General features: G+C 49.6%; 1 protein-coding gene and 1 pseudogene across 10 annotated transcripts in view; both read right to left on the bottom strand.

Annotated features, from left to right (window-relative positions):
* PPCDC (phosphopantothenoylcysteine decarboxylase) overlaps positions 1–19,196 on the bottom strand; it is a 108,837-nt gene extending 89,641 nt beyond the window's left edge. For 5 of the 10 annotated variants that reach the window (XR_008494037.2, XM_063652773.1, XM_063652771.1 and 2 more), the window contains exons 1-2: positions 19,109–19,196; positions 14,264–14,470 (exon numbers count right to left, since the gene is read on the bottom strand). Coding sequence is in view for 9 of the 10 variants with exons in the window: in XM_063652773.1 (XP_063508843.1) it covers positions 14,264–14,449 (186 nt within the window). In the remaining variant the exon portion in view is untranslated. The other 5 variants (XM_054450013.2, XM_063652770.1, XM_063652772.1 and 2 more) reach the window with 5 other exon arrangements.
* Positions 19,197–19,472: 276 nt separating this feature from the next.
* Positions 19,473–20,199, bottom strand: LOC129013595 (small ribosomal subunit protein eS17-like; annotated as a pseudogene).
* Between the last annotated feature and the right edge of the window lie 209 nt (positions 20,200–20,408).

The raw sequence follows: 20,408 nt of genomic DNA, 5'->3' as shown, positions 1-20,408 counted from the left end.
AACAGCACCCAGGAGTGGGAAGGGCACTAGATGGGTTGGCTATCAATTGTAAAACAAGATTTTTTTTTTTTTTTTGAGATGGAGTCTCACTCTGTCGCCCAGGCTGGAGTGCAGTGGTATGATCTCGGCTCACCGCAACCTCTGCCTCCCAGGTTCATGCGATTCTCCTGCCTCAGCCTCCCGAGTAGCTGGGATTACAGGTGCATACCACGCCTGGCTAATTTTTGTGTTTTTAGTAGAGACGAGGTTTTTCACCATGTTCGCCAAGCTGGTCTCAAACTCCTGACCTCAGGTGATCCACCTGCCCCAGTCTCCCAAAGTGCTAGTATTACAGGTGTGAGCCACCACACCCAGCCTGTACAACAAGATTTTAGACTAACGAGCTGGCAAAGTACAGGCGCCCAGAGGAAGTAGCTGGTAGGGAGAGGGGGGTGTAGGGAACCACATCTTTGGGGGAAACCAATGAATCAGGAGAGGACATTTGTTTCTCTGGACATTTATCCAGAAGAAAGAAAAGTCAAGGGTGACAGGACAGAACCATCAACCAGCCAGAGCTATAGTCGTGGGCCATGTCTGGGCCAGACCCAGCCTATAGACATGCTGTTTGGCCTACACAAGATTATTAACATTTTTGAGCCAACATGTCCAAGTTGGAAGATTTCACATAGAAAATTCAATTTCCTGAGTTCTTGTGAAAAGCTAAAGGCTAGGCGCTGCTGGACACACATTCCCACGTGAGAGCGACGTGGTGCCCTAAGGCCTACCTCTCACTCTGTAGGACGTGCCCATGCCAATTCCACCTTGTCTTCCTTCCTCCCTACTGTCTCTCTGGGGCGCCCCCTCCTCGCTTGCTTCCTGCTTATTGTACAGGGCAGGGGGGGTGACACAGCGGCACAACACCTAGGAACAAAGCTAGGACCAAGGGGTAGAAGTCTCAGAGAAGAAGACTGAGGAAGAACTTCAGAAAGTCTGGGGTTCTGAGTTCTATTGTCCATTCTCCATCTCACTTCCCCTTAGGATCTACCATGCCCAGAACCTGCAAAAAAACCTCAAGGACCTTTTCAGAGGTCCGTCACTTATTTATTGATTTACAGACAGGGTCTTACTCCATTGCCCAGGATAGAGTGCAGTTGCGTGATCATGGCTCACTGCAGCCTCAACCTCCCTGGGCTCAGGTGATCCTCCCATCTCAGCCTCTTGAGTAGCTGGGACTATAGGTGCATGTCACCATGCCCAGCTAATTTTTTGTATTTTCGGTAGAGACAGTGTTTCACCATGTTGCCCAGAATTATCTCAAACTCCTAGGCTCAAGCAATCCACCCACCTTGGCCTCTCAATGTGCTAGGATTATAAGCATGAACCACCATGCCCGGCCTAGGGGTCATTTAAACCAAACCCCCACTGAATGCTGGAGTCTCCCTGGGATGGCCCTGAATAAGCCTTGCCCAGTTCTGAGTAAGATGGCAAACGAGCAGGGCTGCATTATCCCTCCCCAGAACCCAGTCCTGGAGAGGCCACTGGGCCAGCACAGGTTGGGAGAGCAGGGCAGGCCAGGGCCATGCTGAAGGCCCTGTCTCTTTCGCGGGGAAGACACAAGATAGTGATAAGGTAAAGGAGAGGGCATAACAAGTTAGGATAACCATAAGAAGAATAACCTTTACCTTTCAAACCCACAGAAGGAAATTCAATCTACACATAAAGGATACGAAAGGAGAAAAAGAAGCAGAGAGAACATATGATAAATCATTTGGCCGGGAGCAGTAATGGGATTACGCTCATGCCTGTAATCCCAGCACTTTGGAAGGCAGAGACAGGCAGACTGCTTGAGCCCAGTTCAACACCAGCCTGGGCAACATGGTGAGACCCCCATCTCTACAAAAAATACAAAAATTAGCGAGGCATGGTGGTGTGCGCCTGTAGTCCCAGCTACATTCGGGAAGCTGAAGTGGGCGGAGCCCTTAAACCCAGGAAGGCAGAGGCTGCAGTGAGCAGAGATCAAGTTACTGCACTCCAGCCTGGGTGACAGGGTGAGACCCTATCTCCAAAAATAAAAATAAAAAAATAAAAAAATAAAAAGCAAGCAAGCATTAAATAAGACAGCATAGGTAAATCCTAATATAATAATAATTATAGTAAATATATAACAGGCTCATCTTCTTGATTAAAACTCAGATTCTCATCTTGGATGTTGTTTAATCCATCAATATGTTGTATAAAAAGATACATTTAAAGCAAAAGAACATATAAAGGTTAAATAGAAGAAAAAGCTTTTAGTTAAATAAGGTAAACTCTGCTCCCTCCCAGAAGCCCACTAAAATAAAAGTAATTTTTTTAAAAAGATCTAAACTCAGTGGCTCACGCCTGTAATCCCAGCACTTTGGGAGACTGAGGCAGGCAGATTGCTTGAGGCCAGGAGTTCAAGACCAGACTGGGCAACGTGGGGAAACCACATCTCTAATACAAAAAAATTAGCCGGCATCGTGGGGCACACCTATAGTCCCAGCTACTCTGGAGGCCAAGGTGGGAGGATCAGTTGAGCCCAGGAAGTCGAGGCTGCAGTGAGCCAAGATCACGCCACTGCACTCCAGCCTCGGTAACAAAGTGAGACCTTATCAGAGAATAGAAGAGAAGAGAAGAGAACGGCCAGGCACGGTGTCTCACACCTGTAATCCCACTTTGGGAGGCTGAGGTGGGCAGATCACCTGAAGTGGGGAGGTCGAGATCAGCCTGACCAACAAGGAGAAACCCCATCTCTACTAAAAATACAAAATTAGCGGGGTGTGGTGGCGCATGCCTGTAATCCCAGCTACTTGGGAGGCTGAGGCAGGAGAATCGCTTGAACCTGGGAGGTGGAGGTTGCAGTGAGCCGAGATTGCACCATTACACTCCAGCCTGGGCAACAAGAGTGAAACTCCATCTCAAAAAAAAAAAAGAAAGAAAAGAAGTAAATTCTCAAGAACAAAAAGAAGAGGAACAACCACCAACAGCAGTTATGACATGCCAATGCGCTTTCAGAAGATGGAAGCCAAAGGAAGCACTAGCAGAGCGGATCCTACAAGATCAGATTAGATTAGATGAGAAAAGAAAATATCCAAAGCCTACACAGTAACTGAGACACAAGCCAATCAGAGCCCAGGAGCCTAGGACTTGAGGCACTGAGTACCACAAAGGTGAGCATGAGGCAGACAGCTGAATACAGGAGGACTGGTTCCTGACCTGTAGAAGGAACAGCTAAAGTTCCCCCCAGGTCTTCTTCCCACCCCAGGCAGCCAAACATACTACCCTTGCAGAGTTAGCACAACAGAGGTCAAAGGAGTCCTGGAGCAGAAGTGAGTATCTACAGACCAAACAGAGAGACCCAAGCCTGCTTCCCCTACTTGACCCTAAGAACGCAAGGTCAACCAGGCAGGAGACTACTGATAGGGTCTTTCTGGAAAAACCAAATAACCCTGGGAGTAGGGAGATATGGTAGGGAAGGAAATCTTCAGATATGGAATTCAGAGGTCCACCAACAAAACATTTCAATACCAGATGAGTACCAAGTCCCTGGCAGTGAAGACAGAGTTTCCAATCAGCTTTTGGCACCCAAATAAGAACAGCCAAGGAGTATCAGATATCTGAGGAGAGTCCTCTAGCAAGAAAGAGATTATACAAACAAACAGAAAATAGAAACCCAGAGACAATGGAGGGAGAAGAAAACTTAAAGATGAGAGATTACACCCAAGAAACAAGAACATAACACTTTTTAAAGTGAGTATTCAAGGAACAAAAAAGAACTCCTAGAAATTAACATTATAAACAGTTAAATAAAAAATTCAACACAAGTTTAAAAGAAATCTTCCAGAAAGGAGAAAAAAAAGATAAAGAAACGGATAATAGTAGAAAAAAGATGAGAAAATCGAATCAATTCAGTAAGTTAAAAAATCTGACGATTAAAGAGTTCCAGAGAGAACAGAAAAATAGAGAGGAGAAAATTACAAAAAAAAAAAAAATTAAATTAAGTTTCCCAGAAGTGAAGAACCCACAGGTGAGAGCCATTTACTCTGCCTCCAGGGGTCGGAGAAGGCATCCCCACTGTTAGGTTCCTGAAGAAACTAGAGCATCATGTCTATCGGTGCAGCCTGAGCCCACAGCAGTTCTTCTGGTGGCCGCATCCCTCTGCTGATGTATGGAGTTTGCAATCAGCAAAAACTCAAAAAAATTCTTCTCATTCATGCTGCTACTAAGCCACAAGCGCCAGGCTGTATCTGACCAGTTATTTTTCTGTTCCCAAATGCAGTCCCTCACATGTCCCTGGTAAACTTCCCCTCACCAGAGTTGGTCTGCTGTTTGCTCAGCCTACAGAGAGCTCCTGAGAGCTCAATCCTGTTGCTCCTCCTCTCAGCCAGCACCACCATCAGTGGCCCCCAGAGACACTAATCCAAATTATGAACAGAACAAAGTCAAGGGCAGAGGCCACCCACAATGTCCACGGGCGTGGGTGTGGAAGCAGAGCAAGGGGTGAGAAAGAACCAAGAAGAAACTCTTTCCAAGTTACATCTTTCACTGGTTATAACATGCTGACAACATCCCCAGGTGTTCTAGGGAGAGGTCCTAGGATTCCATCAAAGGCCTCATGTAAATCGAAAAATACTTTGTCTACTATCCAAAACATAAACTAAAATCGATATGCCTTGTTCCTAGTGATCCCAATCTAGCTTTTCTTAGCACTTACAAGCCTTATCTGTAGCAATTTGTAGAGCTCACCTCCTTCACCTTTTTGATAAATGGACATTAGCCATCTCCTGCCCCTGGCCCCTTTGATGTTTCCCACACTTCCTGTAGGTCACCAACTACAGTACCCTAGCACCCCAGGAGAGAACTTTCCCAGGACAGGAGATGAATCACCCAGCCTCGGTTCAGGTCCCTCCTACCACAAGCTCAAAAGAGAAGATGAACAAAATGAGATCAAAGAATCCCCCCATTTCTTTGTTAAAAAAAAAAAAAAAAACAGTCTCACTTTGTCATCTAGGCTGGAGTGCAGTGGCACAATCTCGGCTCACTGCAACCTCCCAGGTTCAAGGGTTTCTCCTGCCTCAGCCTCCCAAGTAGCTGGGATTACAGGCATGCGCCACCATGCCCAGCTAATTTTTGAATTTTTACTAGAGACAGGATTTCACCATGTTGGCCAGGCTGGTCTTGAACTCCCGAGTTAAGGCAATCCACATGCCTCTGCCTCCCAAAGTGCTGGGATTACAGGCGTGAGCCACCGCGCCCAGCCCCTCCCATTTCTTCTTATCCTCTGCTAATGTTACCACTGGCCTCCAGCACCAGACACTGCTTCATTGTTCTTCTTCCAAATACACAAAACAGCCCTCTTGAGCCTCCTGAGTTTTGCCATAGCTTCAGCTCACCCTGGAGGGCTCTGGACCACATTCTTCCTTCATCTTTGGTTACATGTCCTCCCTTCCACTTAACTGTTTTCCAGCTCCTTCAACAGAAGGCTTCAGGTAGCCAGAGACCACATCTCTGCTAATACACTGCCTGCTTCTGCTCATGGGACCACCATCTTTCATTTTTAAGAGCTTCCCAACCATCCTGAACCATTTGCTACTTAAGAATGTCCCAGGTTCATCGCCTCTATTCTGAAATTTGGAAAGCTACCTCCTGAAGGTCTAGGTCCTCCACTCTCCCCAGCTCCCAAAACCATCTTCCAGTTTGCAAAGCGAAGGACCTTGCCTAGTGCTGGCCTTCAGAATCATCCCCAAATTGGGCGCCAGGCATGGTGGCTCATGCCTGTCATCCCAGCACTTTGGGAGGCAGAGACGGGCAGATTGCTTAAGCTCAGAAGTTTGGGATGAGCCTGGTCAACAGGGCAAAACTCTTTCTCTACAAAAAAAATAATCAATCAATCATCAATCAATAAAAAAATAAAAAGAATCATCCCCAAATTGGTAATGCCCTTGACTCAGGGGTTCTCGCCTCCCTCTCAGCTCTACCCTTTCTTCCTTCCCTACACACTGCCACTCAAGGTCTCAGAGCCTTTAGGCCCCCACTGTCCCCTGGGGAGCTCCAACCGGGGTCCTGTTAAGCCTCTCACCCTGCTTGAGATCTTCCCTCTAAGCTCTTTGCCTAACCCCTCAGAGGCTCCACTCTCTAGCCACCCTGCCAGGTTATAGTCACATTGTTAGGGAGCCTCCTGGGGTCAAGGTCTTCACTAAGGAGTAATGTGAAGAGTATGTGATGGGCGGGTCCTTCCTGATGCCCCACCTCTGACCCACTGAAGCAGCTGACTCTCCTTGGAGGTGGCCCTGACTGACCCCAGTGCTGTCTAGCAGGCCCAGACTAGTTTTTCTGGTTTTAGAGGGATGTCACTTGATCTGATTCATCAGCCCTATGGGCTTTGTTCTTTTCATTCACTCCACCAAAAGGTCCTGGGAGCCAAGGGCTGGGCCCTGTACACATTAAAAAAAAAAAAAAAAAAAAGTGTTATCTTCTATGATACTAAATAATTCTGACCGTTTACTCATTTACCTTGACCTTTTCCCAGCAAATGCCAAGGGCAGAAACTCCCTGAGGGCAGGAGCCTTCCTTGGCTTTCTCTTACACCTTTGTGGGTCCTGGTAGAAGCAGCGCTGGGCATTAAAAAAGAATCTCCCATATGCTACAGAATTCCCGAAAGGCAGCTCCCAGCTTGGTCCCTTGCTGACACCACTTAGAAAAAAAAATTTTTTTCCCTTTTTTTTTTTTTGAGACACAGTCTTGCTCTGTTGCCCAGGCTGGAGTGCAGTGGCACTATCTCGGGTCACTGCAACCTCCGCCTTCTGGGTTCCAGAGATTCTCCTGCCTCAGCCTCCAGAGTAGCTGGGATTACAGTTGTGCGCCACCACGCCCAGCTAATTTTTGTATTTCTAGTAGAAAGAGTGTTTCACCATGTTGGCCAGGCTGGTCTCAAAGTCCTCGCCTCAGGTAATCCGCCCACCTCAGCCTCCCAAAGTGCTGGGATTACAGGTGTGAACCACCACGCTTGGCCTACCTGAGAAAAGTTTTTACAGCTAATATTTTTAAGCTGAATCTCTTTGTGTATGTGACTGAGGCTTGGATAGACCCTATTACAAAAGTTGCCTGCATTTTATCTAGCATGTATAGAGATTCCTTCCTGAAACCAGTTGGCAAGTCTGGTTTCCTTTTCTTTGCTGAAGAGACATCAGGAATCCTGATTTGGGTCTGGTCAGGAGAAATGGAATCAGGATTTAGAGTGATACCTCCCGTTTCTACTTCAGGCCCCTAGTGTGGCCAGGCTACTTCTGGGGCAGATTATCAAAGGAACTCATGGAGAGGCACTTCGCAGCCACAGGATGAGACAAATCCCATGGCCTGAGTCTCCACTGCCAAGCCCATTCCTGGCCTCTACCCACTAGAACCAAGAGCCAGCAGCAACACCACCCCTAAGTTAGGACAACCAAAAATGTCTCTGGACATTATCCAACGTCCCCTGGGAGGGAAAATCGCCCCCGTTGAGAACCACAACTCTACAGCATTATCCGTGAAGAGCATTTCCATCTCTGGAATGATGGGAACGGCCCTACCTGTGCCGTAGGGTGTGGCAGCACTGGCCACATGTGGCCACTGAGCATCTGAGGTGTGACTGCTGTGACTGAAGAACTGAATTTTTTATTAAATTCTAATTAATTTAAATTTAAATTTGAATGTGGCAAGCGGCTGCCACATTCAAATTTACATTTATCGGATAGCACAGCTCTGGAATATACAAGAAAATTTAAATATATCAGATAGCACAGCTCTGGCATATACAAGAAAAGGAGAAGAGCCCAACTGGAACTAGCAGCTGAGTGGCTGGAGAGCAGGTGTTTCTAGTAGGGCATGATGATGCCTCCACTGGAGACCAAGGAGGATTCTAAAGAGGAAGTGGTAGCCCCGCACTTAACCTGTGACAAGACAAGGAACCCAGGGCTTTGGTGGCCCAGTCCTCTGGGCCAGGACGCACAGCAGAGGACACTGACGTTGGGTCTACCAGTGTTGACGCTGGCATGCTCCAGACCTGTGCCCAGGTCCTAGCGGCCAGCTAAGAAGCTGACACTAGCCTGAGCAGGGGAGTGGTGGGTACATTCTAGGACAAAGGATTCTTGGGGCCCAGTGCGGTTGGCACATGAGGCGTGGGAGCTGTGAAGGAGGCGGCCTCCTTAACAAAACCCCCAAGGGAGTTCCGGTTGGCTCAGTGGGTTCCATGGCTCATGATGATGCCTCTACTCAGCAAACATTTACTAAGCCTCTTATATGGTGGGGGCAGGGCTGATAAGATCCAAGCTCTGCCCTCTGCTAGGGCTCAGTCTAACAGATAGGTGGAGTACAGGTAACCCCTAACTCCAAGGCAGACCAAGATAGGAATCCACAAATTCCACCATCCTCAAGCATTGGTGAGCTTGAGCAGAGAATGAGCTCCAGGTCTGAGCTCCTCAATTCACTCACTGATAGGACCCAGGAAACCTGGCCTCAAGGCCCCAGTTCTGCTAACTCACTCACTCCCTGGAAGGCCGTGGGCGAGACCCTCTTCCTCTGTCCCTGGTTTCCCCTTATGACCCATGCATGGGCCATTTAGACCACATGGTAGGGGTCCATCCAGCTCACCGTACCACCCCAGCCCTTCTGTGACCCTGACCCTTTCCCACCTGGTTCTGCAGGAAACAGTCGTGCTCTCATCTGCCCCTGGGGGAGCTGGTGTTCTGGTTGTGTCAGCTCCTCATGCCAACCCTTCTGTGTGCTTCCCCAACTTCAGAAAATTCTCAAGAAGGAAACCAGGGAGGTGGTCTATGGAGGCTCTGCACAGGAACGTTGTTCTGGGCAATCAGGGAAGGACCTTGGGGTGTGGGACCCTCTGACCAGAGGCCGACAGAGCTCTGTCCCTAGAGGAGCAGGCGACAGGGCTGCAGGCCAGAGGAGGAAGGGGCCAGCCAAGCAGGCAGAGGCACAAATAAAGGTCTCAGAGTTTCCACATCAGGACACAGAGCGGGCAGGTGGCCCCCACCCAGAAAAAAAAGGAAATCCTCAAACCAGGCCTTATGTCTTCTGCTCTTTCTTCAGTGAGCACTTTAAAAAAAAACACACACACAAACTTACCAAGAATGTTCCCCAATATTCCCACCAAAAGCCCCACTGACTTAAAAAAACAAACAAAAAAACACACATAAAAATATACACATAGGTTACAAATTAAAACTGAACAGAATGATACAAAAATGAAAAATGCAAGTTTCCCTTCCTCCACCGGTCCCCCTCCACAAGGGTAACCACCTCCAGAGGAAAAAACTGTGCACAGTAACTCAGTATAAGAACACACAGAAGGAATCAGGCTACATACCAGGGGTCGGCAAACCTTCTCTATAAAGGGCCAGATGATATTTTAGGCTTTGTCGTAATGATTTAACTCTGTAGTAGCACAAATGCAGCCATAGGCAATACGTAAATGAATGGGTATGGCTGTGTTCCAATAAATCGTCTTGGACATGAAATCTGAATTTCATATCACTTTTTTCTGAGTCACAAAATACTATTTTTCTTTTGACTTAACCATTTAAAAATGTAAAAATCAGGCCAGGCACAGTGGCACATGCTTGTAATCCCAGCACTTTGGGAGGTGGAGGCAGACAGATCACTTGAGCCCAGGAGTTTGAGACCAGCCTGGGCAACATAGCGAAATCCTGTATCTACAAAAAAAATGCAAAAAAATTAGCAGAGTGTGATGGCACGCCTGCAGTCCCAGCTATTTGGGAGGCTGAGGTGGGAGGACTGCTTGAGCCTGGGAGGTCGAGGCTGCAGTGAGCAGTGATCACACCACTGCACTCCAGCCTGAGCAATAGAACAAGACCCTGTCTCAAAAATAAATAATAAAAATTAAAATGTAAAAATCATTCTTAGCTGTAGGCTATACAAAAACAGGCACTGAGCCGCATTTGGCCTGGGGGGTCCAGTTTGCTAGCTCCTACACCTTGCTTATTCCGCTTCCATCTTGAGGATTGCTCCCTTCAGCACAGAGAGAGCCACCCCATTTTTCTGAATCATTGCCGAGTAATCCACTGAGAGATTGTCCCATAAATCATAACGGCACTACAGCTCTCTACTGCTGGATATTTTGTTTGCTTCCAGTTTTGCTTTGAAATTATAAATAATGCTACAGTGGACATCCTTTTACTTTGTAAATACACCCCACAGAGTTTAATCTTGTGGGTAAATCAAGGGCTATGAACATGTTTTAATTTCTCTCAGTATTGTCAAGTGGTCCTCCAGAAAGTCAGAATTTACTCCACACTACATACGAGCAGAGCCTTCTTTTCCTCACCCTCGACAGACCTGGATGCTGACAGACACCCTAGAAATGTATCCTTCTCTGAGCCCGAGGCCTGCTGACTCCTTGAGTTGGGGGTTTTCTCTATCTTTAGAAATCCCCTTTTGGCTCTGAATTCTGCTGACACCTGCCCTGGCAAAAGCTAGGGTGATGTCTGTCTTCTCCTCCCAAGTTTGAAGGGTGTGGATGAAGGAGTTCAGGAAATGCCACCCCATAATATGCGGCTTTGGTATGCTGATTATTTCAAACCTGAAGGCACTGGGGAAAAAACAAATGCAGGGAGGAACTTTCTCTGAACTTCTCTTATCTGCCTAAAGACGGATTCCCCTTGTCCTGAGTCCCCATCCCTGAGAAAGGAAGGCTGACTTATTGACAGTCTGCTGAGGCATCTTTCATTATCTGAGAAGTTTTTATCTGCCTAACAAGACAACACTTATTCACTGTATAATTCCTCCCCTCACCCTCCCATAACTTGTGTCGCCACCACCCCCAGAAGCCCCAAGCCCCTACTTCCTTTTGTAGCTCAGGCTGCCATACAGGCTTCAGCCATCTCACTCTTCTGGGAATCTCATATTTTGTGGTACACCCATGTGCAGATATGTAACTAAATATGGTTTTCTCCTGTTGATCTTGTTTTTTGTTGTTGTTATTGTTTTGAGATGGAGTCTTGCTCTGTTACCCAGACTGGAGTGCAATGGCACGATCTCAGCTCACTGCAACCTCCGCCTTCCGGGTTCAAGCGGTTCTCCTGCCTCCGCCTCCTGAGTAGCTGGGATTATAGGCGCCCGCCACACCCGGGTAATTTTTGGATTTTTAGTAGAGCTGGGGTTTTACCATGTTGGCTAGGCTGGTCTCGAACTGGCCTCAAGTGATCCGCCCGCCTCAGCCTCCCAAAGTGAGCCAACGTGCCCGGCCCTGTTAATTTTGTTTATAAGTCAGTTGAACTCATAGCCCAGCCAAGCAGCCTAGCAAGATGGAGGAAAGCCATTTTTGCTCCCCTGCATGGGCCAGGCTGCCAACCCCAGGGAAGAAACTGCCTGAGCTGACAACCCGGATTTTACTGCCACTCAATTACATGACAGCTATGGAACTACAAAACCCCCTGGCCCCCTGAAGCTCCTGAGCCCCAGGACCTTCTCTCAGGCTGCCTTGGGGTCCTAGTCCTTTTTGCCCTCACATGTAGAATCTTCTAACACCAGCGCCAGAAGAGGCCCTGGAGATGGATCATTTGAGAACCTGCCCCTCCTTCACTGTGTGGATAAGAAAATTATGGCCAAAAATAACTGACTTGCCCAGGGTCCCAGGGTCCCAGCATCAGAAATGTGCTCAGCTGCCTCTCTTGTGACACGGTTGCCCACCTGCCCCAACATACTCAAGGTCATCTCTGCTAGTGACTACTCTCCCCGACTGCTGGTGTGTGTGGCTTGTGGCTAATCCATATCTCTCCACCACCCCTCACAGTCTCCCTGATTTGGCTACCTTGACTTTAGCAGCTTTACTGGGATGTCTGGAGATACTGGTCAATCAGGAACAGTGATGGGCCAGATCTGTAGAATCCCCCAGCTCCCTGCAGCCCACACCCCAGCTGTTCATGTGCTAGACAAAATCTGGACGTACCTAAGGAAGTTCCAGAAAGCCTTGAGCACATGAACCCATGACTCAGCAGGCGAAGAGCTGAAAGTGACTGCTCCAAGGGACAATGATGCTCCTGCAGGAGATCCAGCAGGAGGCAATGTGGAGATCAGGGCCATCAGGGAGTGAAGGGGAGTGTACAGGGATAGACGCCACCACTGGGGCCAACACAAGGCAATCCAGGGATACCTTTGGATCCCAACACCTCACGAGGGCCCTAATAAGCAAGGCCAGGCTTGGAGAGCTGTCTCCCTGCAGATGAAAGGCATGGGCCCTCCACAAGAGCAGGTAAACTGTGGCTTCCATGGCTCTTCTCAGTGGGGTTGCCCCACACCATGTGGCTGGCCCAAAGGATATGAACAAGGGGAAAGGACAGGGTGATGGCCAGGAAACACACACAACCGAGTGCTTCAACATGCCAGGCTCTGTGCTGAGTCACTGGCACAAGATCATTTTCATCTCTGACCCCTCCCACCCCAGCCAACATATCAGGGAGCCTGACAAGAGTCTGGGGTATGGGCAGCAGGAATCAGCCCTATTTTCAAATGGGAAAGGCAGGCTCCAAGAGGCTGAGTCGGGGAGCCCTCCCTCCCAGTTCAGTGCCCTCTGGCTGCCTCACTTTTGGCATCAACTCCAACCAGAGAGGGGAAGCCAAGTCCTGTTCCAGACATGGCCTGCCATCCCATGGGGCCCAGGCTAAAAGGCCCTGGGGTGGGCTGGAGCACCTCCCTGCTCCAGGCAACCCTTTCCTCACACCCCCCCTCCTGCCAAACGCTGGCTGCGTGGGATGGGAGGAAGCGGTAGGGTTGCCATTTCCCTCCGCTCTGAGGCTGCCCATCTGTTTCCTGGGATAGGACTCCCCGCCCCTATCCACCCCTAGTCCGGAAACTCACTTGCTCTGGGGCTATGGGAAAAGGGAACTGCATGGCTCCCTCCCTCCCCAGGGGGTGGTGGCAGAGGCCTCCCGCCCTCACGGCTCTAGCTGGCCAGCTCCTACCAATGCTTCTGGGTACACAGAGCGTGGCTGGGCCTAAGCAGCACTGCCCTAAAAGTGCAGCACCTAGTCTCAGAGTGCCACGAGACTCTCCTCCCTCCCCCACTGTGGCCTGGTTGTCATCCCTGGCTGGCAGCTTCATGGCTTATCCCAGCCCTGGGGGTGGGGTGATGGGGTGACTTTCTGGGTGGAAGTCGGTGGAAAGTAAAAAAGTAAAACACTTCCCAGCCCAGCCCCAGCTGATGGGACCACGTGGTCATCTGTGAGTAAGCACCGCCCCCTGCTGGACATGCCACATACAGCTGCCGGGGCCACCGCATCTTGGGTGCTCAGCTGATACAAAAGAGGGAAAAGCCAGGCCTGGGGCCCAGCAACTTCACAAGCCCCCACCAAAACTAGGGGCCAGTAACACCAGCAGTGTCTAAGGCAACCTATAGTTCTATGTCAAATAAGTTTAAAAGAAGGGGACAAAACCACAGGGGCTGGGCTGGGGCACACAGGGAAGGCTTTGCACAGAATGTGAAAAGGCAAGAGAGGAGCAGAGAGGGCAGCCAGCCCAGCAGGGCCCAGCCACGCAAAGACCAAGGGTGATAAGACAGACCAACAAAGGGCCCTGGAGGCGGAACTAGGAAGTGAGGCCACTGCCTGTTAGATTTCATACTGTTTAAAGCCTTGAACTTCTGCACCAGAACCCCAATATAGAAAATAGATCTAAGTTGATGATCTGGCCAAGGATGGGGGCTAGAGTCCCTGACCCCAGCACACAGTCGGGGGCCCCTGGGGCAGCTCTGAACGCCTGAAGAAGCAAAGTTTGAACCTACAGCTTCAGGCAATGGGGTTTCAGAGCATTTGACTGACAAGATAACCATGGGGTCTCACGAGGAGGGAGAACACAGCCGCAGTGTTCAAGGCGGAATGAAAGCAGGGGTATGGGAGCCCAAGGCAGGACGGGGTACTGGGAACTTGCTGCACTTCTCCCGCCAACCCTCCTCCCACACAGGACTTCATGGATTCTCAGGGTTAATGTATGGGAGCCCAAACCCTCTGTTCACCGGGTCCTTTCCCAGCCTCCCCTCATGCTCTGTCTATACTATCTAATCTAGCCCCTGGTTACACTGGGCACTGGTCTGTCTCCTGAATCCTCCACAGAGCACCACACACACAGGACCTCCACAAGCATGATTAACATGATAAAGAAAAAGAAAATTGCATGTACTGCAGAGCAATGGGCAGTCCCCAGGAGCACCGGCCTCCCATGCCGGAGGTTGCCATGCTTATCTGGTAAGGATACTCACCCCAGGAATGTCCAAAAGCTTTGACACCAGAAGAGGCAACTTCAGGGCTGCGACACTCCCCGTGACACCCACAAGAACATGGAATTTTCTCTCCATCAAGGGTGCAGCAGCTGGACAGGAGGCCTTTGGTTCCATGTGGGGTCTGGTGGCTTCAAGTTCTGGGAGCCTGCCAGGCCTGGGATCCATAAAGCTGTTGGGATTTAGGATCTAAAAGCAGAACAAGGGCCACCCCCTTCATTCATACAGTCGACCAGAATGTATGGAGCACCATGTATTAGGCCCCAGGCCAGAGGCTAAGGCAGCAAAAGGGATCAGCAGTCCTGGCTTCAGGGAGCACACAGTTTGATAAGAAAGTGAGACACCTTCCCCACACATGGGCCAGTCACAAGGGAATGATGCAGTGCTGTGGGGAAGGGCTGTACCGGGTGCGTGGCTGCTCAGGGTGACCATCTCTAGAAGTCAGAGACTGCATGCCAGAAAAGATGATGTTGGGGTTGAGTCCTGAAGGACGAGTTAGTTTTTCAGAGACAGGAAGAAATCACTTCAAAGGAAGGAACAATCTTGCAAAGGTGAAGGTCCTGAAGGAAGGTGGCAGGTTGGGGAACAGGGAGTGGCTTACTAGTGAGGCCGGAGTATGATGTGGGGTGGTGGAGGGGCAGGAAGTGAGGCTGAAAGTCAGGGTGAGGCCAGAATGCCGTGGGCAGCGAGGGCCAGGGTGAGGAGTTTTGGTTTTAGAAAGATGGTGCTGGCACCCGGTGATAGTGTCAAAGGGACCCTGCTAGTGGAGAGACTGAAGGGCGAGAGGAGCTGCTGCGGTGGACTGGGCTGACTGGTGAAAGGAAGTGGCAGGAAGGGATGGGTTCCAAAGATGCTCGTGAGGTGGAACCCTGGGCAACAAGGAGGTTTGGGTGCTCCAGGGAGCCAAGAGATTTGCCTCTCTGTCCCTGTCCCTGTTAATCAAGATGGGCACCACCGTACAAATCAAAGCCCAGGAAGAAACCAGCATAAAGCACAGGCCACCCCAGGAGATTAGCTGGTTTGCTTCTTCCTCTGGCTCTCAGAGGTTACTAGAAGTGAGTGCTCATGATAATATGGCTGATGGACACCAAAACCTACACGTGGCGGGTTGGGCCAGCAGAACGTGCTTCATCAGCAACCATCACTGAGGACCGATTACATTGAACCCCATGCAAAGGAATTGTGGAAACAGTAGCTGCCTCTGGGGAATCTGTAGGTTGAGTTTGAGAAGACAGGAATGACACCTGTCTGAAATTATCTGAGATCAGTCCTTCCCTGGGATGCACCTTTTTGGTGATCACAGACTCAATTAACACATCAGTTTCCTTGCCTCTCCCTCCACCAGCAAGCTCCCTGAATGTGTGACCGGGTCTAATTGCCAACCAGCAGTCCACTAGCCGGCGGTCCTGAACAGGTGCCGAATGAATAACTATACCCTCCAAGGCAGTGTGAGACAGAAGACAGATACCCAGCCTGTGAATCAGAAGCCCTGGGCCCTGACCATGGTGTGCTCCTGACCTGGAGTGACCCTGGTCCAGGGTCATTCCCTCCCTGGACCTGTCCCTTCATCTGAAAAATGCAGAGGTAGGACCAGATGATCTCTGAAGCTCCTTCCAGCAGAAACTTTGAGTCAATACATGAAAGAGAGTAGTAAGGGGCTCTCCGTACAAGACAGAAGGTCCTAGAAGATGCACTCAAAAACGAATCAGCAGGGCAAGGGAAACCCAGGCAGCTGCCCAGGAAGCAGTGCTGGTGAGTCGTCCAATGGCTACCTCCATGGCTGAGCATCCACAGGGGCCTGTCTCCTCTTCACTCACAGGCCCTTGGCTCTCTAGCCTCTCTGCCCAGGATTTGCCTTCAGCACTTGGGCACAACCCACGTGGGCTGAGGATCATGTTTGGCTGCATTATCCCACTTCTCAGCAGGGGTTAAGCACAGGCTGGTTCCCTAGGGCAAGATCACTCAAAGCTTGATTTGCCAGTAATCTCAATGTCTGCTCCACTGCAAGGCCCCAACCAGGGCAATGCTTGGCCAGAGTTGGAGAACTGAGTTTACCCCAGGGAGTGGGGAGCCCTGTTAGAATCTGACAAGGTACAGAGGGCCTACCAGCCACAGCTTCTTCCCAGAACACATCATTGGTAGGTGATGGAGGCACATTCTTTATTCTCCAGGGAAACCTACCTGCTAGATCGCAAACCCTGACCCTGTCCCATCCTAGCCAAAAGGTGCTAGGATAGGTAGATTCCTGCAAAACCAGAAGCCAAATTTTATCTCTGAGGCCCCTGAACCTCCTCCACATCAAGCTGATCTCATTCCTAGGAAACAGGTTACAGAAAGCAATCAGTTAAACTTGGGGCAAGAATCTGTATTAGTGACTTCAACTGCTTCCCCACAGCAGGCACTATAGTCCGAAATACAGTATTTAGCCTACTTAGCAAAGCTGTGCTAAGGATCAAACTTACCTACCTTCCTAAAAAAGAGGGTGTGTGTGTATGTGTGTGCTTAATATACTTGAGGAATAGAAAGTGGATCATTTAACCAACATTTGGAGGCGAGGTCCAATCAGTTCAACCTGAGAATTCCAGGAAGGGTGACAGCTGGCAGGATTCCTTTGTTTGCTTGCAAAGAGGATCAAATTCCAAACCAGTAAGTCTATTACTCTAACCAGAATCTGTTGGAGTCACCTATTTGCACAGGAAGGGTAGCTGTAGACAGTACCTGACTTCCCCGGGCTCTGCTGAACTCACAGGAACTCCTGAGCAGCAAAAAGAGTTGGCAAGCGGGCAGGTCATAGGGCTACAGGCTTTGATTACTGAGCCTCAAGATCCCAGGGCACTAGCCAAGCAGGTAAGCCACAGCCAGAAAAATGGCAGCTTCTCTATCCTCTAGAAAGACAGGGACAGACAGAGCAAAGAGCCTCAGCTTGTGATGTTTAAGTCTCCTCTGATGAGTTTAATCCAGGGCAGAGTTTTAGGTTTCAGGGATACCTGCCAGTTCCTATATGGGCAAAGGTGGAGCTGGCACAGAACGAGACTAAAGACAGAGCAAGGAAAGCAAGGTCAGACAGGGTATACATTCAAGCTCAATACAGGAAGGATGAGAACTGAGCCTAAGACAAAGCAGAACCAAACAAGGGAAGTGGGTGGTGGGTAGGCAGGGATCCAAGATCCATTATGAGCCTGAATCCTTTAGCCTAACATCAAAGCCCCTCACTACCGGCCGCCCAGGCTTCTGCTCCAGCTTACACCTGTAATCCCAGCAATTTAAGAGGGCAAGGTGGGAGGACTGAGCAAACCCAGGCACTCGAGACCAGCCTGGGCAACACAGCAAGACCCCAGCTCTACAAAAAATTTAAAAATTAGTCAGGTGTGGTGGCACATGCCTGTGGTCTCAACTACTTGGGAGGCTGAGGCAGGAGGATCGCTTGAGCCTAGAAGGCTGCAGTGAGCCATGTTTGTGCCACTGCACTCCAGCCTGGGTGACAGAGAGAGACCATTTCAAAATATAATAATAGTACCACAATAAAAAAAAGTATATAACTATTTACATAGCATTTACACTGTATCAGGTTTTATAAGTAATCTAGAGATTATTTGAATTATATGGAAGGCGTGGTGGCACGAGCCTGCAGTCCCAGCTACTTGGGAGGCTGAGGTGGGAAGATTAACTGAGCCCAGGGAGTTCGAAGATGCAGTGAGCTATGATTGCACCACTACACTCCAGCCTGGGAGACAGAGTGAGACCCTGACTCAAAAAAAAAAAAAAAAAAGAAAAGAAAAGAAAAAAGAGTATACGGGAAGGCTGATGTGGTGGCTCACACCAGTAATCCCAGCATTTTGAGAGGCCGAGGAAGGAGGATAGCTTGAGCCAGGAGTTTCAGACCAGCCTAGGTAACATGGTGAGACCCTGTCTCTACAAAAATAAAATAAAATAAAAATTAGCCGGGTGTGGTGGTTTATGCCTGTGGTTCCAGCTACACAGGAGGCTGAGGCAGGAGGATCCCTCGAGCCCAGGAGATCGAGGCTGCAGTGAGCCATGTTCCTACCACTGCACTCCAGCCTGGGTCACAGAATGAGATCTTGTCTCAAAAAAAAAAAAGGTATACAGAAATCCCCTGCGGATACTGAGGGATGAATGTATCTAACACACACTCACACACGTGGGCTACTAGAAAGGCAGTGACTGCGAATTGCTACTTCCCAGCCACTGTGAGAGCTGTGGAAACCCCTGCTCCAGGACACCCACCACTTCCCCAACTTGGCAACCTCTCCTGCTCGCCATCTAGCACCTGCTTCCAAATACCTCAAGGACAGCAGGAAGTTCTTTTCTGACAAAATTTGGCCTAATTTTTAAATAGCACTCAGCACTTTTTGGCAGGCCTAGGGCTACTTCCAACATCCCACGGCTTTCCTTTTTTAATTTTACCAACTTTTTAAATACACTTCGTACTTTAGGCAGCCAGGGTAAGCGCTCAGTGTGAGGAGCTGACACGGCCATCATTTAAACTAGATTAAACGACACTGGACAAATAATCGCAGAGCAGCACAAAGTCGGGCTGGACGGGCACAGATGCAAACCCTCCACTCAGGGCTCGGGGGTCCCTCCTGCTCCAGGCTGCCCCACCCGTACAGCCGGGAAAGTGAGGTCGCACAGATATGCACGGCCGCCTACCCACGCAGAGTCGCAAGCAGAGCTTCATGGGCACAGAGGAGAAAGTAAGGACACACACAGACAGCCGCGGACCCACACTCGCAGACACAGCTCCCCGAACCTCCCCTCCAGCGCCGCCGCGAGAACCCAGCTTCCCAGCCCCCTTCCACTGCTCACCCGCGCCAGGCGCGTCTCGGGGCCGCTCCCAAATATCGCGGTATCTCTGCCGCCCTCCCGCGGAATCTGACTGGCCTGCCTCACGAGAGCACCGGGCTGGCTGTGTGTCGCGCAACCTTCTGGGAGTTGTAGTCCACTTCTCTGCCTTTCGGGAGTTGTAGTCCACTGGGGAAATCTGGAGCAAACCCTGGCTCCCTGTTCTTTGTATTGCTGGGACTCTCGATAGGGGCTGTCATAACTGTCCGACCTCCTCTCCTCACTCTTACCAGCCCCACACACACTGCTTGTTGCCTGGGGCCTTTTTTTTTTTTTTTTTGCTGTTGTCCCAGGGTTTATTGAAAATATTACAGTATCTCAAAAAGATTCAAACAGCTTCCACGTGCGTTTTGAAATTCATCCCCACTGTTGGCTGAGTGAACTGCAGGTTGGACAGACTGCCAAAGTCCAAAAACATCAGCATTTCCTTAATGTCAGGATCTGTTAATACTTCAATGATCTGATCCAGGGCTGAGACCTCAGGAACATGATTATCTCTCCTTTCTCTCTTCTCCTCCTGCAACTTGATGCAGATACCTCTCACTGAGCACTTCAAATCAGCTTCATCACATGCATGTTGTAGCCTGCTATCTTGTTGGGGAGCTGTTTTTTTTTTTCTTTTTTTAGACAGGGTCTGGCTCTGTCACCCAGACTGGAGTGTGCAGTGGTGCTATCTCCACTCACTGCAACCTCCACCTTTTGGGCTCAAGCCATCCTCCTATCTTAGCCTATGGAGTAGCCAGGACTACAGGAGTGCGCCATCATGCCGGACTAATGTTTGTATTTTTTGTAGAGACGGGTTCTCACTCTATTGCCCAGGCTGGTCTCAAACTCCTAGGCTCAAGCAATCCGCCCACCTTGGCCTCCCAAAGTGCTGGGATTACAGGAGTGAGCCACCACACCCGGCCCTGGGGAGTTTTTGCTGGAAATAATGGTGATCTCCTTGCACATGTGCTTGTTTGTGTGGAAGGTGCTGCCCGGGTGTGTGTAGTACTTTTTTATGACGAAGTATAGAAAAGAGCTATCTTCATGGTATTAGTGCGAATGGGGCCCATGTTGGCAGGTCCTTAGTAAAAGAGGGCTCGGGGCACTTAATATTTACCAAGCCTCTTCTGTTTTAGGTGCACAGGATACAGAGATAAATCAGATGCGTCCCTGTTCTTGAGACAAACAGGGACACAGAAAATGACAGAGTAAGATCCTCCATGAGGAAGCAACACCTCTAGGCAGGAAAGCCTTCTTGAAGGAGTGACTTGAAATGAAT

The sequence above is a fragment of the Pongo pygmaeus genome, chromosome 16, assembly GCF_028885625.2.
Source record: "Pongo pygmaeus isolate AG05252 chromosome 16, NHGRI_mPonPyg2-v2.0_pri, whole genome shotgun sequence".
Lineage (NCBI taxonomy): Eukaryota > Metazoa > Chordata > Mammalia > Primates > Hominidae > Pongo > Pongo pygmaeus.
This window is presented reverse-complemented; position numbering and strand designations above follow the sequence as displayed.